The sequence below is a fragment of the Crassostrea angulata genome, chromosome 7 (assembly GCF_025612915.1).
Source record: "Crassostrea angulata isolate pt1a10 chromosome 7, ASM2561291v2, whole genome shotgun sequence".
Classification (NCBI taxonomy): domain Eukaryota; kingdom Metazoa; phylum Mollusca; class Bivalvia; order Ostreida; family Ostreidae; genus Magallana; species Magallana angulata.
The window spans coordinates 37,064,186-37,077,028 of record NC_069117.1 but is presented as its reverse complement, the minus strand read 5'-3'; the positions used below and the strand labels follow the sequence as shown (position 1 = coordinate 37,077,028).

Below are 12,843 nucleotides of genomic sequence, written 5' to 3'. Positions count from 1 at the left end.
TCGGTAGGTACGTGCTTTTCACGGGGTCGGGTGCATGGGGGTGGGGTTAGGGAGCAACCCAACCGTTTATCATTAAGGAATACTACACTTCATTGAGAATATTTCTGCCAGAATATTATAAGAAAGATGGAAGTCTTGTAGACTTAGAGGAACTGACCACCAACCAGGCTTATTTTACATCTGTACTGCTGTCCCAAAGGACTCCCTAATCACAGGGAAATCGCGAATCATTGATCATTGGGAAGTGTATGATGCTAGTGTGTCAAAAGAAACAAGACGTAGAGTTCTGCTGTATACAGAACTGGTGACACCGCCACCATTACTGAGGAACCCTGCCATCGATCCACAGTAATCTAAATCTAGTTCTCTCACAGAAATGTGTAGTTTATCAATTTCGTTTTATCCGTAACATAAATTATCTGACAACAGTCTGTATCTTGCAAAATTGTCGATTTTTAGTTTAACATCCTCTTTTGGAGCTTTCAAACAAGCTTTGATATAAGATCAGAACATAATAATTACTCTTTCCAATTATAACGAAAACGAAGTTAGCTTTCTTTCTTGAACGCATCTGCACACCATACAAAATTATTTTATTACCACAAATATCAGTTAAAATCTAATACAAAATGTATTAACGTTCGGGAAGCATGTTATTTGCAAAAATGCAAAAGCCCGCAAAATGTTTGGTCAATACATCTGATTATTTCCTTGACGGAATGAGACTGTAAAGCCAATAATTGTCTTTGTTTGGCAGATACGTACCAATCTCACTTGAAATTTAGTGACATAAATACATGTACTTTTATTACTATCGGTTCAGGCAATTTTGAGTGAGCTTGGTGGCTTTGTATGTATTGACATGGTCAGGTTGAGAGTACAGTTTTGAAATGTATTATAAAACTTTTATTATCTTGAAACAATATATGGAAAATGATAAACACTGAAACAAGAAAGCCATGTAACATTGATTATGAAATCACATACAGATACAATTATGAGTAAACTTTACAGTTCTCTAAATTAACAATGTTCAGTGATAAAAAAAAAGTTGTTCAATAACGCACCAATTTAAGGTAGCGGTCAATTGATTCATTCTGAGTTGATTATTCTTAAAGTTTGAATGTACAACATACAAATATAACAGATAGTAAATAAAAAATGTTCTTTCAATTTCCAAAATAAGTTGACTACCACATTTGTCAAATATCGTGGTTTTCTAGCGTCATTTCTGACGTCATTGCTGCTGTCCCCTTTTTATGGATCCCGTGACACGGGGAGGTTTACACTTGTGTGTGGGTGTTGTTATCGGGATATGGTTCATATTCGGGAACTTGGACGGGTCCAGTGTAAGTGTACTAAAATAAAAAGTAATACCTGTCAGACTGATATATCAATGCTATATATTCAAACAGAAGCTTCAGGTATCATCATCATTTAAATCATGAAAAATTAGTATTTTATGCTATAAATATAAACTCTTGGAGGCTAATCAAGACAGAAAAGGCAATCGGTGTGAAATAGAACCCTGCAGGTCCTGTTAAATATATGGAAAGGGACACTTAAATGTTTGTGTACCGAATGTTATGATGGATATCATCTGATAGGAAAAAGTCATTGTTTCCTTGAATGTTTCTCAGACGCTACGCGTCAGAATCAATATTATAGATTAAATAACATTAATTAAAGGAAAATGCTTTCTTGGTTATTTTGACCATTTCTCAGTATGTTTACTAGATACACAGGAGTCGAAACGATGATTTTAAAAGTTTATCAAAAATGTAGAGATTACTTGGTATGTTGGGCATGGTAAAATGATAAAGGGGGGCACATAAAAATTGGTTGACATACCGTTGCTGTTTGTTTCTTCTGTGGGGTATTTGGGATGGAGCTGTCGTCCAGAGAACCACGGAATGACAAACGAGCCTTGCATCGAACCATGGATCCAAATGATGTCTGTCACAATAAAGAAAAACACAAATAAATAGAACAAATCATGATCCAAAGCTAACCAACATCGCAAATGGAAAGATGAAAAAAGTACTAGTATATAAACTAAATACCAGTTATCAATGTAATTGTTATGTTAAGGTAATTATACTGAGGTACAATTTCTAATCTTACGCTTTTATATCATACCTTTGCTTTTTTAGAATCAACCACTGATTTATATAGAAATTCTATGGCAGCGATAACAACAGACAGTGTCAACCCACAGGACAAAATGTAGAAGATGCCCGCCACGTTCTCCAGTGTTAATTCAGCTTGGGACGGGTCCTTGGTTCATTTTTATAAAAGAATGAATTAATTATGAATTAGATATATTATTTATTCCAAACATGACTGTATTTGCTTCAAAACATATTGAAAGCAATAAGATAATGATAAAAGAAAGTTTTATTCTGGTGTTTAAATCATGATGTATTCGTACCTCTTTTTAGTACTAGTGTTTAATTCATGATATGTATTTGTATACCTTTTTAGCACTAGTGTTTAAATCATGATATATGTCAGTATATCTTTTAAGCACTAGTGTTTAAACCATGATAGATGTATGTATTTGTATATCTTTTTAGCACTAATGTTTAAATCGTGTTATATATTTGTATATCTTTTTAGCACTAGTGTTAAATCATGATATATGTTTGAATATCTTTTCAGCACTAGTGTTAAATCATGATATATCTTAGTACATCTTTTTAGCACTAGTGTTTTTAATTATGATATATGTTAGTATATCTTTTTAGTATTAGAGTGATATCATGATATAAGTTACTATATCTTTTTAGCACTAGTGTTAAATCATGATATATGTAAGTATATCTTTTTAGCACTAGTGTTTAAATCCTGATATGTATTTGTATATATTTTTAGCACTAGTGTTAAATCATGATATGTATTTGTATATTTTTTCAGTACTGGTGTTAAATCATGATATATATATATATATATATATATATATATATATATATATATATATATATATATATATATATATATATATATATATATATATATATATAAATTAAGTATAAATAAAATAAAGTATAAATATAAAAAGATATATATATATATATATATATATATATATATATATGTGTGTGTGTGTGTGTGTGTGTGTGTGTGTGTGTGTGTGTGTGTGTGTATCTGTATACCCTTTCGGCACTAGTGTTTAAATCATGATATATATTTGTATACCTTTTCAGTATCAGGATCACACTGGGAATTTTCATACCACCATTTTTTCTTAAGGCGATCCAATTCTCCGTTTTCGCGAAGCTGCAACACAGCAAGTGTCAACGGGTCTCTGAAATTGAAATTGCAAAATTTTAACGGTCTCAAGAATATACATGACAACAGTTCTGTAAAATAGACACAAAAACGAATCTTAAAAATAGACATAAAAAGCGGCCTCTGAATAGACATGGCAACGGATCTCTAGAATATACATGTACATGACAACGTGTCCGTAAAATAAACATGATAACAATTCTGTAAAATAGACATGAAAACGGATCTCAAATAATAGACATAATAATCATGGCAACGGATCATTAAATTAGACATGACAACGGTCTTTAAAATAGGCACAACAATAGGCCTTTTTAACATAAAAATTGGCACGACAAAGGGTGTCTAATGTAGACATGATAACAGATCTCTAGAATAGGCATAAACATGTCTCTAAAAACTGAGGAACACCTAGAGTAGGCAAGAGCAACTAAACTGCTATCCACTCCAATTAATTTTTGCATGCGGTTACACGCACACAGTTCGTTTTGCGGTGAGGTATACCGGTAGAATTGAGGAATACAAATGTAGTCGATAAAGAGACAGTGTCTTCTGATACAAATTAATAATTATCCCACTTTCAATGTATCGATCTTTATTGTTTTGTTGTAAATGATACGAGAGAGAGAGAGAGAGAGAGAGAGAGAGAGAGAGAGAGATTTAATATTAAAAGAGATTTAATATTAAACACTCGCCTGAGTTGGGAATCGACGGGAGTAGCTATACCGTATCCCTTTGAATCTAGATTGGAGCCTACTTTCATGGTGTTGCACGGTTTCTGGTTGTTAATGTATTCGTTGGTTGTTGACTCCACCAGGAAGGCGTATTTCTTTCCATTCGAGGCTCTGACTTTCTCGTATCCCTCATCGTTTTCTTTTACAAACACGTTTTCTGCTGACGTCATATAAGCATACATCCTTTCATATAATGCAAACTTTGATTTCTGGAAGAAAAAACAACATTTCATAAGGATATCGTTAAACACATTTTCTTTACTAGCTGATTTGTAAAAGGACAGACAGTGTGTCACTTATACTTGCTTTGAAAAATTCATACGTAGCGCCACTTTTAAGACAGCCATACTGGATTTTTGTTTGTTTGGCAAGATCTTCGACTGAACTGATGGGCGTATTCATTCGGTCTACCGTCAAAAACGCTGCAAGATTGGCTGTGTACGATGAAATTATTATTAAGGTAAAAAACCACCAAACGCTCCCAACTATCCTCCCTGAAATAGCCCTGTAAATGGAATGATATATACAAGTAAAGAGGCAGCGAGATATATACAAGTAAAGGGGCAGCTAGCCCTGCTTCTTAAGTAAAATAAAACATCTGAATTCATTATGATACTCTTGTGTTAGTAACACTGTCACAAAAAATTATCTGTCATATTTTTATGACTATCATTACCCAATCATTAAAGTTCAAATATTACAAAATACATCATACATTTATACCCGTTTGTGTTAATAGTCCTAAGCAAATACATTCTATATCAAATAGTCTGTGCTTACTTTGGTGAAATATCACACCCTTGCTGCATGAACGCACCCAATGAATACCATAAACTGTTAGAGATGGTAAAGTCATTACTGATTGTCTTCTCGTCCACCTTCCACTCCGAAGGACTGAATCTACTAACCAAAAACAGAACCACACTCACTCCCACATAAGCAAATAAGATACACATCCAGATCTCAGAGGATAGCGGGTCCATAAAAGAGAAAATGTGAGCTCCTTCGTTAGCTGGTTTCTTTATCATGATGCTGATGCCCAGACTCATATAGGGCTTAGTGAAATCCACTACTCTTTCCCGTGTAGAAGATATTGTTATGGGTGCTACTGCCATGTCAGCTTTCTGAAAAGAGAATAATATGCGTTATTGATATTTAAAACAAAATAACCAACAAAAGAACAACAAAGTGCAGGTATTTATCACCATGTTGAAATTCATTTTACTGTCATGTTTAATGTATGTTTATATGTTAAAATATTTTTCCGACTGTATCAAATTTTTATTTCTTAATATGAAATAATAAACAAATACTAGAAAAGTAAAATATATTTAAGGAGGCCGACTTTAGTTTGCATTGCGCATGTTTTTGCGCATTCTAATATAATACAGTTGATTTATACTTCTTATGAATTTTTTTCGATATCATTTATAAAATTGAACACAATTAACAAAATACAGATAAAAATATTTAGATTTTTAAAAGGAAATTTTTATTTTTAACACGATTTTTACGTTGTGCGGTAGGGGAGCATTGCCATTGCGCTTTTATGACGTTATGATAAATTGAAGCTTTGTAGGAGTACGTTATAAAAAATAACATAAAAGAAAAAGTAAAAATTGTACGCTGTTGAAATTTTATATACAGAATCTATCCTCGAAAACATTTTCCTCATTTTTGGAATGAATCCGTTATACCAATCATCATTCGTGAAGATCCAAATATATAGCAAAATTTGGTGCATTTTAATATTTTGAGATGGACCTCACTGTGTGTGTGTGTGTGTGTGTGTGTGTGTGTGTGTGTGTGTGTGTGTGTGTGTGTGTGTGTGTTCATATATAATTTACACCCACACACACAATAACTCTATAAAATGTGGCTACAGTTCCTATTATTACCTTTTGCATCAGCTCTCCAATCATCCCATTCCACGTTTGGTTTGCCTGAATCGCCCCATATTGACCGTCTTGTACCAAACATACTGTGTAGTTTGTGATGTTGAGTATTTCTGTCACTTTCTGAGCCAGGTCAATACAGAACCCCTCAAAATAATGATTTCCGCAAACTCTTTTCCCTTCTTCTTTCATCTTATTTACTTCTTTGGCATATTTCTTTTTGATAAAGACATATGGTTTATCCTGAAAAATTCCAATATTTATGTTTTTTATTCCAATCAAATCATTTCTTTCTTTACAACCTTATATCAACTTTTATAACATAACTAAAAACGTAAGGGTTTTTGTGAAAAAATATTTTTCGACACTCTGTAATCCTTAAGAAAGATTTGCCCAATTCTCTATAGTTATATACTTCTCACATGTATGGTTGTGATGATGCGTTCTTGGCCTGTAGAGACTTTTATCTCTGTCTTTTCTTTGCGATGTTTTTGAACCTTTATCTGGGAGGTGTTCAGCATGTCCAGACGTGCTCCTATATCTTCGTAGGATACCCATTTCCCAATCTACGGTATATTATTGAATTGTAACTGAAAAGCCACAAAGGCTATGGATAATTTTTCCTAACAACACAAGTAATAAGTTAATCCGCTATCATAATTTTAAAAAAAATGTCTTATTGCTGCGAACAAGTATCATTTATTTTATGAAAAAACACATAGTAATTGTTAATTAACGCTGATAGAGCAACACTGATGTGATTTTTTTTTTACAACGCCCTGATTTAAGGTCAGACGACACGTTCCTCAATTTTAGATAACTTTTTCCAGGAATTTGTTAATGGTTTACAACTACTTTGACAAGCTTTCTTGCAAAAAATTAGGGTACCTTACCAGGCATTTCTGCAAAATACTAGAATATGCAATTTCCTATATAATCTTCTTGAAGATACACTTGAATTGCTGATATGAAAATAAATACATCTACAGCAAAGCTATATTCTCTAAAATAGAACTATATTTCCGCCGGGGCGGGGCTTTGAACTCACGACCTCTAGAACCTATACGCTACTGGAAGTGAGCGGCCACGGTTCTAACCACTTGACCATCAAGGCATATAACCAAATACAAGTAAATTTTGATCATTTTAAAAGTAATTATAAAATAATTTTTATTTGTTGGAACTCTTTATTACGAGGAGATACAAAAAAGATTCTCGAGGAACGTGTCGTCTGACCTTAATTCATTGAAAATAATCCATATTGGCTAGGCCATAACTGTACCTCTGATTAAAACATTTCTCAATAAAGAAAAATACCAAGGGGTATTCAAATAACCTTTGACTAAAAAGAAGCTTAAACCATGTAGATCAGACGTTGCAAGTCTCATTTTTAATAAATTTACGAAAATCCCGCTTAAAAAATAAATAATCCTCATTTTAGTAAAAATTATTGATTGATTGATTGATTGGTATTCAATGTTGATTCGCCGATTGATATCAAAATATCACATTTCACTAGAAATCAAGACATCACTTCTCGATGGATAACATCGAGCTTTCATCGATGTCAATATACTTTTTATAATAAAAATGGAATGAGCATAATGCTCCAGGTATTCGTTAAACTTAACGTATTCCATCACTTTGCAAAACAAAGGTATTCTTTTCTTCATATCTTATTTCAACATTAGTTCTTCGCACACATGATAGCCAATAATATAGTGAAGAGAGTAATTCAATTTATTTGCTTGTGAATTTCGTTTCTAGTACCTGGTAATATCGTTACCTGTGAAATTTGTTGCTTGGGAATTTCGTTACCGGTGAAATTTTTTTCCTGTTAATCCGTTACCTGCAAATTTCGTTGCTGTTCATTTTGTTGCCATGAATTATTGTATTACCTGTGCAATCTGTCTCGTAACCAGTGTCTCAATTAGACGCAAAGTAAAGTTTGCTCTAATTCCATCTTCATCAAAAATATATGGTCCACTAGCTCCGCTGTATCTCATCTATATGACAAGAAAATCATCTCAATAGTTAAGAATTAAACTCTTATTATCAACTAAAAAAAACAAGATATCTGTGAACCAAAGCTCACTAGTAAAACCCCCGCTCTGATGTGAATATGCAAAAATATGCAAACTCGACATTTAATAGGTCCCATTGGTACAAAAACATATCACATATGGTATGCCGAAACAAATAGTTTGTTAAAATTTCAAGCATCTGCAATAAACAGTTACTGAGAAATCTTTGACGAAAATTTGTTAAAAATTTAGACTGAAAATAAACGAAGTCGTCATTTAACAGGAAGTTGACATTCGATTTGCACAAAAATATATATAACTCACGATATGGTATGCCTAAACTGTGTTTAAAAGTGTGTTAAAATTTCAAATTTGTTCGAAAATTTATGCTGAAAATAAACAAAGTCGTAATTTAACTGGGAGTTTACGTCCGATTTATACTACAAAATATATCCGTAACAAATAGTGTGTTAAAATTTCAAGCATCTGCAATGAATAGTTGCTGAGAAAAATGCTACAGAAATGTTTGTTACGGACAGACAGACAGATAAGGTTAAAACAGTGTTCTCCCTTTTCTTCGGAGCGGGGGTACAAAATCCTCATAACCATGGCCATATTTTAAGGGTCATACACACCTCTTTAAGCGCCCCAATCAGTTTTTGTCTCTTTTCATGAGTATCATTACGGCTACTAAGACTCAATAAATCTCTGTATCCACTCAGCACTTCTCTTGCGAAGTTAAAGGTGTCCTTCATTAAAACCTGGCTATCCTGGCATAATGATCAAACAACGTAAATGACATGTACGAATGATGATAATTTAAACACTTCACAAATTTCTAAATTAATACAATTAAATATCTTTGGTGTTCATTAAAATTCTACTCAATAATTCCTCTATTCGGTTAGAGCATAAAATACACATGTAAGCATGTATATACGTGGACAAATTGTTTTTTTTTCATAAAACCCCAATAGAAGACATGATTGTATTTGAGCTATAAGAAGTTTTAGAACTTTATTAATCAAAAATATTAAAAAATGATTGTTAGAAAAAAAGATAAAAAGAGAGATTTTTTTTTATTAAAAGTGAAAGTAGAATATTCATCGTCTACAAATGATAAAACCAAATATACTCAAAGATTGAACAAAAACCTATAAACCCATTTCTTCAATGGAAACAAAATTATTTTAAATGTATTTCAAGGTATTGAATTATTTTTCAAAGAAATCAAAACACCAAGAAGTATGCTGACATATTGATAAAGACAAAACAGCTTATGCATTGGGCTACATTAATGTTACGTGTTTTGCATCAATTCTACAAGCGACTCAACCGTCAGTTTGATAAAATGTATCTCGAGATCCGCTCAAAGAAGAAATATAAATTGAATAAGGAATCATTCTTTGAATATTATGAGGTGATAATTTCGGTCGGGGCGTGATCAAATCTATCATAAAGCCCTTCGGGCTTTATTGGATTTGATCACGCCCCTACCGAAATTATCACCTCATAATATTCAAAGAATGATTCCTTATTACTTATATTTATATTTATATATTTACATTTTCCTATGTCTTTGTCTGTGATAACACTACGGATCGATTTTGTACTATATAACTCATAAAGCCAAATTGAGGCGCCAGCGGGGTTTGCTTATTTATATTTAAATGTTTAATCGTAGGATGGTTTAAAATTATATAAATATAAGTAATAAGGGATCATTCCTTGAATATAATGAGGTGATAATTTCGGTCGGGGCGTGATCAAATCTATCATAAAGCCCTTTGGGCTTTATTGGATTTGATCACGCACCGACCAAAATTATCACCTCATAAAACTCAAAGAATGATTCCTTATTCCTTATATAATTTCCAGCCATTGTACGATTAAATGTTAAAATGTAAATAAGCAAATCCCGCTGGCGCCCCAATCATACGTCATCTGAAGTTATTGGACTGTACAGTACAAAGTCGATACGTAGTATTATCACAGGCAAAGACACTGAAAAATGTAGGTACTGTGGCTTGACAACATGTGATACTTACGGTTATATTTATGTCAACGTCCAGTCTGAAGCCGGTAATATTGATGCCCTGGTTGTGAATACTCCCGTTCATGTTATAAATACCCTACAGTGGTCAACAAACTGTACTCGTAAACACCGGTATAACCAAATTCATTTAAGCGGATCAAATGTCTCGCCTTCTGAGTTTAAACATATGGACACAGAAACGGGAAGCATTTTTGTTTTAAAAACAATCCCCATACCATATGTAGAATAATTTGTAATGTATTCTAAAAGTAGTTGCCCTTTATTGGCGGAATGATCCAAGAATTAGTAGTGTCATTTTAACAAGAGTGGGATGTAACTATCTAGTTTGCTGATCAAAACAAGCTGTCAAATACCGAGTACTTTCTTATGGTGGCATATCTCTGCCCCTTGTGTGCAAGTTATTTTTCTATAAAATATGTCGACATGCAAGATGAATATGTTGACATGCAAGATAATAATGTCGACATGCAACATAACTATGTTGACATGCAAGAAAATTGCAATTAGAAAAGAATTATACAAAATCTCAAAAAATTTGAAATATCGCCCACCTGTGACATCCAAGATGCTATGCCGACATGCAACTTATTTATGTTAACATGCAAGATAAATATGCTGAAATGCAACTCATTTATGTCAACATGCAACTTATTTATGTCGACATGCAACTTATTTATGTCAACATGCAACTTACTTTTGTTGACATGCGAGATAAATATGTTGACATGCAACTTAGTTATGTTTACATGCAAGATAAATATGTTGACATGCAACTTATAAGTTGTATGTCAACATAACTTAGTTGCATGTCGACATAAATATGTTGCATGTCAACATATTTATCTTGCATGTTAACATAACTAAGTTGCATGTCGACATAAATAAGTTGCATGTCGACATAAAGAAGTTGCATGTTAACATAAAGAAGTTGCATGTTTACATAAATAAGTTGCATGTTGACATCAATAGGTAGCGTATCTAGCATCTTGGATGTCACATGTTGGCGATATTTGAGATTTTTTATAACTCTGATTTGATTGCAGTTTTCTTGCATATCAACATAGTTATGTTGCATGTTGCAAAACTATCTTGCATGTCAACATATTTATCTTGCATGTCGACATAATTAGTAGAAAAACAACTTGCACACAAGGGGCAGAGATATGCCACCATACCTTCTTTCTGATTCGCTGAGAGCTCATTAATATTCACAGACTATCGAGATTAAGAAGTCTGACTGTTCTATTTGTGCAAAATTGAAGGGTTTCAACTGAGATACACATCTCTTGATACGGTCGGACAATTGCATTCAATGTATTCATAAGTATTAGCCAATGACTGGAAATTAATCATGAGTAAAACCCACTTTCAAGTCCAAGCTCTTGTTAAAAAGTCCAAGTTCTTGTTAAAAACTTATCCTCTTTTGGTAAAATAAAAAGCAATCATAAGTCGCACTTATAATTATGCATGAGGTTTTACGTTCAATGAGTTGCCTAAAACAAATTGTTGCATTGCCCATGGGCTTTTTAAGTTTCTAGGAAAAATTACCTCTTAAATGATTGCATGTACGTACACTTTCTATTGTTGGCGCTGTAATAACAACTAGCTTGTATGCATATTGCTCAGGCACGTAGCATCAGGGGGGGCCAGGGGGGGCCTGGCCCCCCCCCCCCCCCCCCACTTTTTCCCGCAGCAACAAATTTTTTAAAATTTACATATAAAAAAATGAATTATGATGGAGTTGGCCCCCCCACTTTTTTGGAAGTTTGTAAAAAATTGATATGAGAATAAGGAAATGAGTAGTCAATTTGAAGTTACCTTCTCTCCCCCCCCCCCCCCGGATTAGGAATTTCATGATTTGGAGGAAAAAAAATTATGGTTGGGAAGAATTTTTTTTGGAAGTATAGTTGAGTCTTTACCCCCCCCCCCCCCCCCCCCCCCCCCCCCACGGATTAGGATTTTGAAGATTTCTGGAAACTTTAAATTTCCCTTTTTTTTTTCTTTTTTCTTTTTTGGGCTTGTCAAGATTTTTTGGATGGGTCTGGCCCCCCCCCCCACTTTCAAAAACGATGCTACGTGCCTGTTGCTGAACACATGCCTACAATGCCTATTTACAAGCTCAGCATATCCTTCGATATGAGGAGCTAAATAAAAAGTGTACGTTTCTCAAGTAGAAACAGCTGATGTGGATTAGGATATATAAAGTTGTTATTATTGAGGGTTGTAGCATATACATATGTATTTTCCTGTATTGAATCCAGTAAGAGAATATGCAGAAAATATTTTGATAAATAACACTCCAGAATTGAATATGAATTCTCATATATTACATTAGATACCCTTGATATCATAACAAACACAGATCTACGATATTGAGATCTACTGTTTGTGTGAGGACTTCATTACTTTAACTTCATTAAATATAATATACAATACTCACCAATTTAGAAAGCAGAAAGTGAAAGCGAAAATTATTTACACTGGGGTCGTCTTTCTGAAACAAAATCCAAGATGGAATTTAAACATACGGGCATGAAGGGTCAGTGCATGTACAGTGACTATATCATATATTGATTATTAAATTTTTGTGTAAAAACGTAAAATTTGAAAAAAGATAAATTAGGCAACTGACCAATCTTGATATTACTGATTGACTGTCCTCTGGTTGTAAATTCAGAAGAACCCGGATATTTCCAGGGTCGTCGTTATATATTCTGATCAGCCGCCTATAGCAGTCGTTTATACTACTGACACGCAATACAATCACGTCAAATATTAATTCTTGAGAATGAATTTCGTGCAACAGTTGTTCATACTGGAGAATCCCTGCAAGTAAAAGAAAA

The 12,843-nt window shown here is 33.4% G+C and overlaps 1 protein-coding gene across 1 annotated transcript in view; it reads right to left on the bottom strand.

Annotated features, from left to right (window-relative positions):
• Positions 1–890: 890 nt before the first annotated feature.
• The window catches only part of LOC128157242 (glutamate receptor-like), a 31,087-nt gene continuing 19,134 nt past the window's right edge, over positions 891–12,843 (bottom strand). The window contains exons 20-33 of the mRNA XM_052819700.1: positions 12,633–12,826; positions 12,441–12,494; positions 9,993–10,076; positions 8,580–8,714; positions 7,819–7,926; positions 6,343–6,486; positions 5,924–6,163; positions 4,806–5,149; positions 4,332–4,530; positions 3,987–4,234; positions 3,199–3,307; positions 2,140–2,277; positions 1,852–1,956; positions 891–1,358 (exon numbers count right to left, since the gene is read on the bottom strand). Coding sequence (XP_052675660.1) covers positions 1,284–1,358; positions 1,852–1,956; positions 2,140–2,277; positions 3,199–3,307; positions 3,987–4,234; positions 4,332–4,530; positions 4,806–5,149; positions 5,924–6,163; positions 6,343–6,486; positions 7,819–7,926; positions 8,580–8,714; positions 9,993–10,076; positions 12,441–12,494; positions 12,633–12,826 — 2,177 coding nt within the window. The 3' untranslated portion in view covers positions 891–1,283. The remainder of the gene's footprint in view (positions 1,359–1,851; positions 1,957–2,139; positions 2,278–3,198; positions 3,308–3,986; positions 4,235–4,331; positions 4,531–4,805; positions 5,150–5,923; positions 6,164–6,342; positions 6,487–7,818; positions 7,927–8,579; positions 8,715–9,992; positions 10,077–12,440; positions 12,495–12,632; positions 12,827–12,843) is intronic.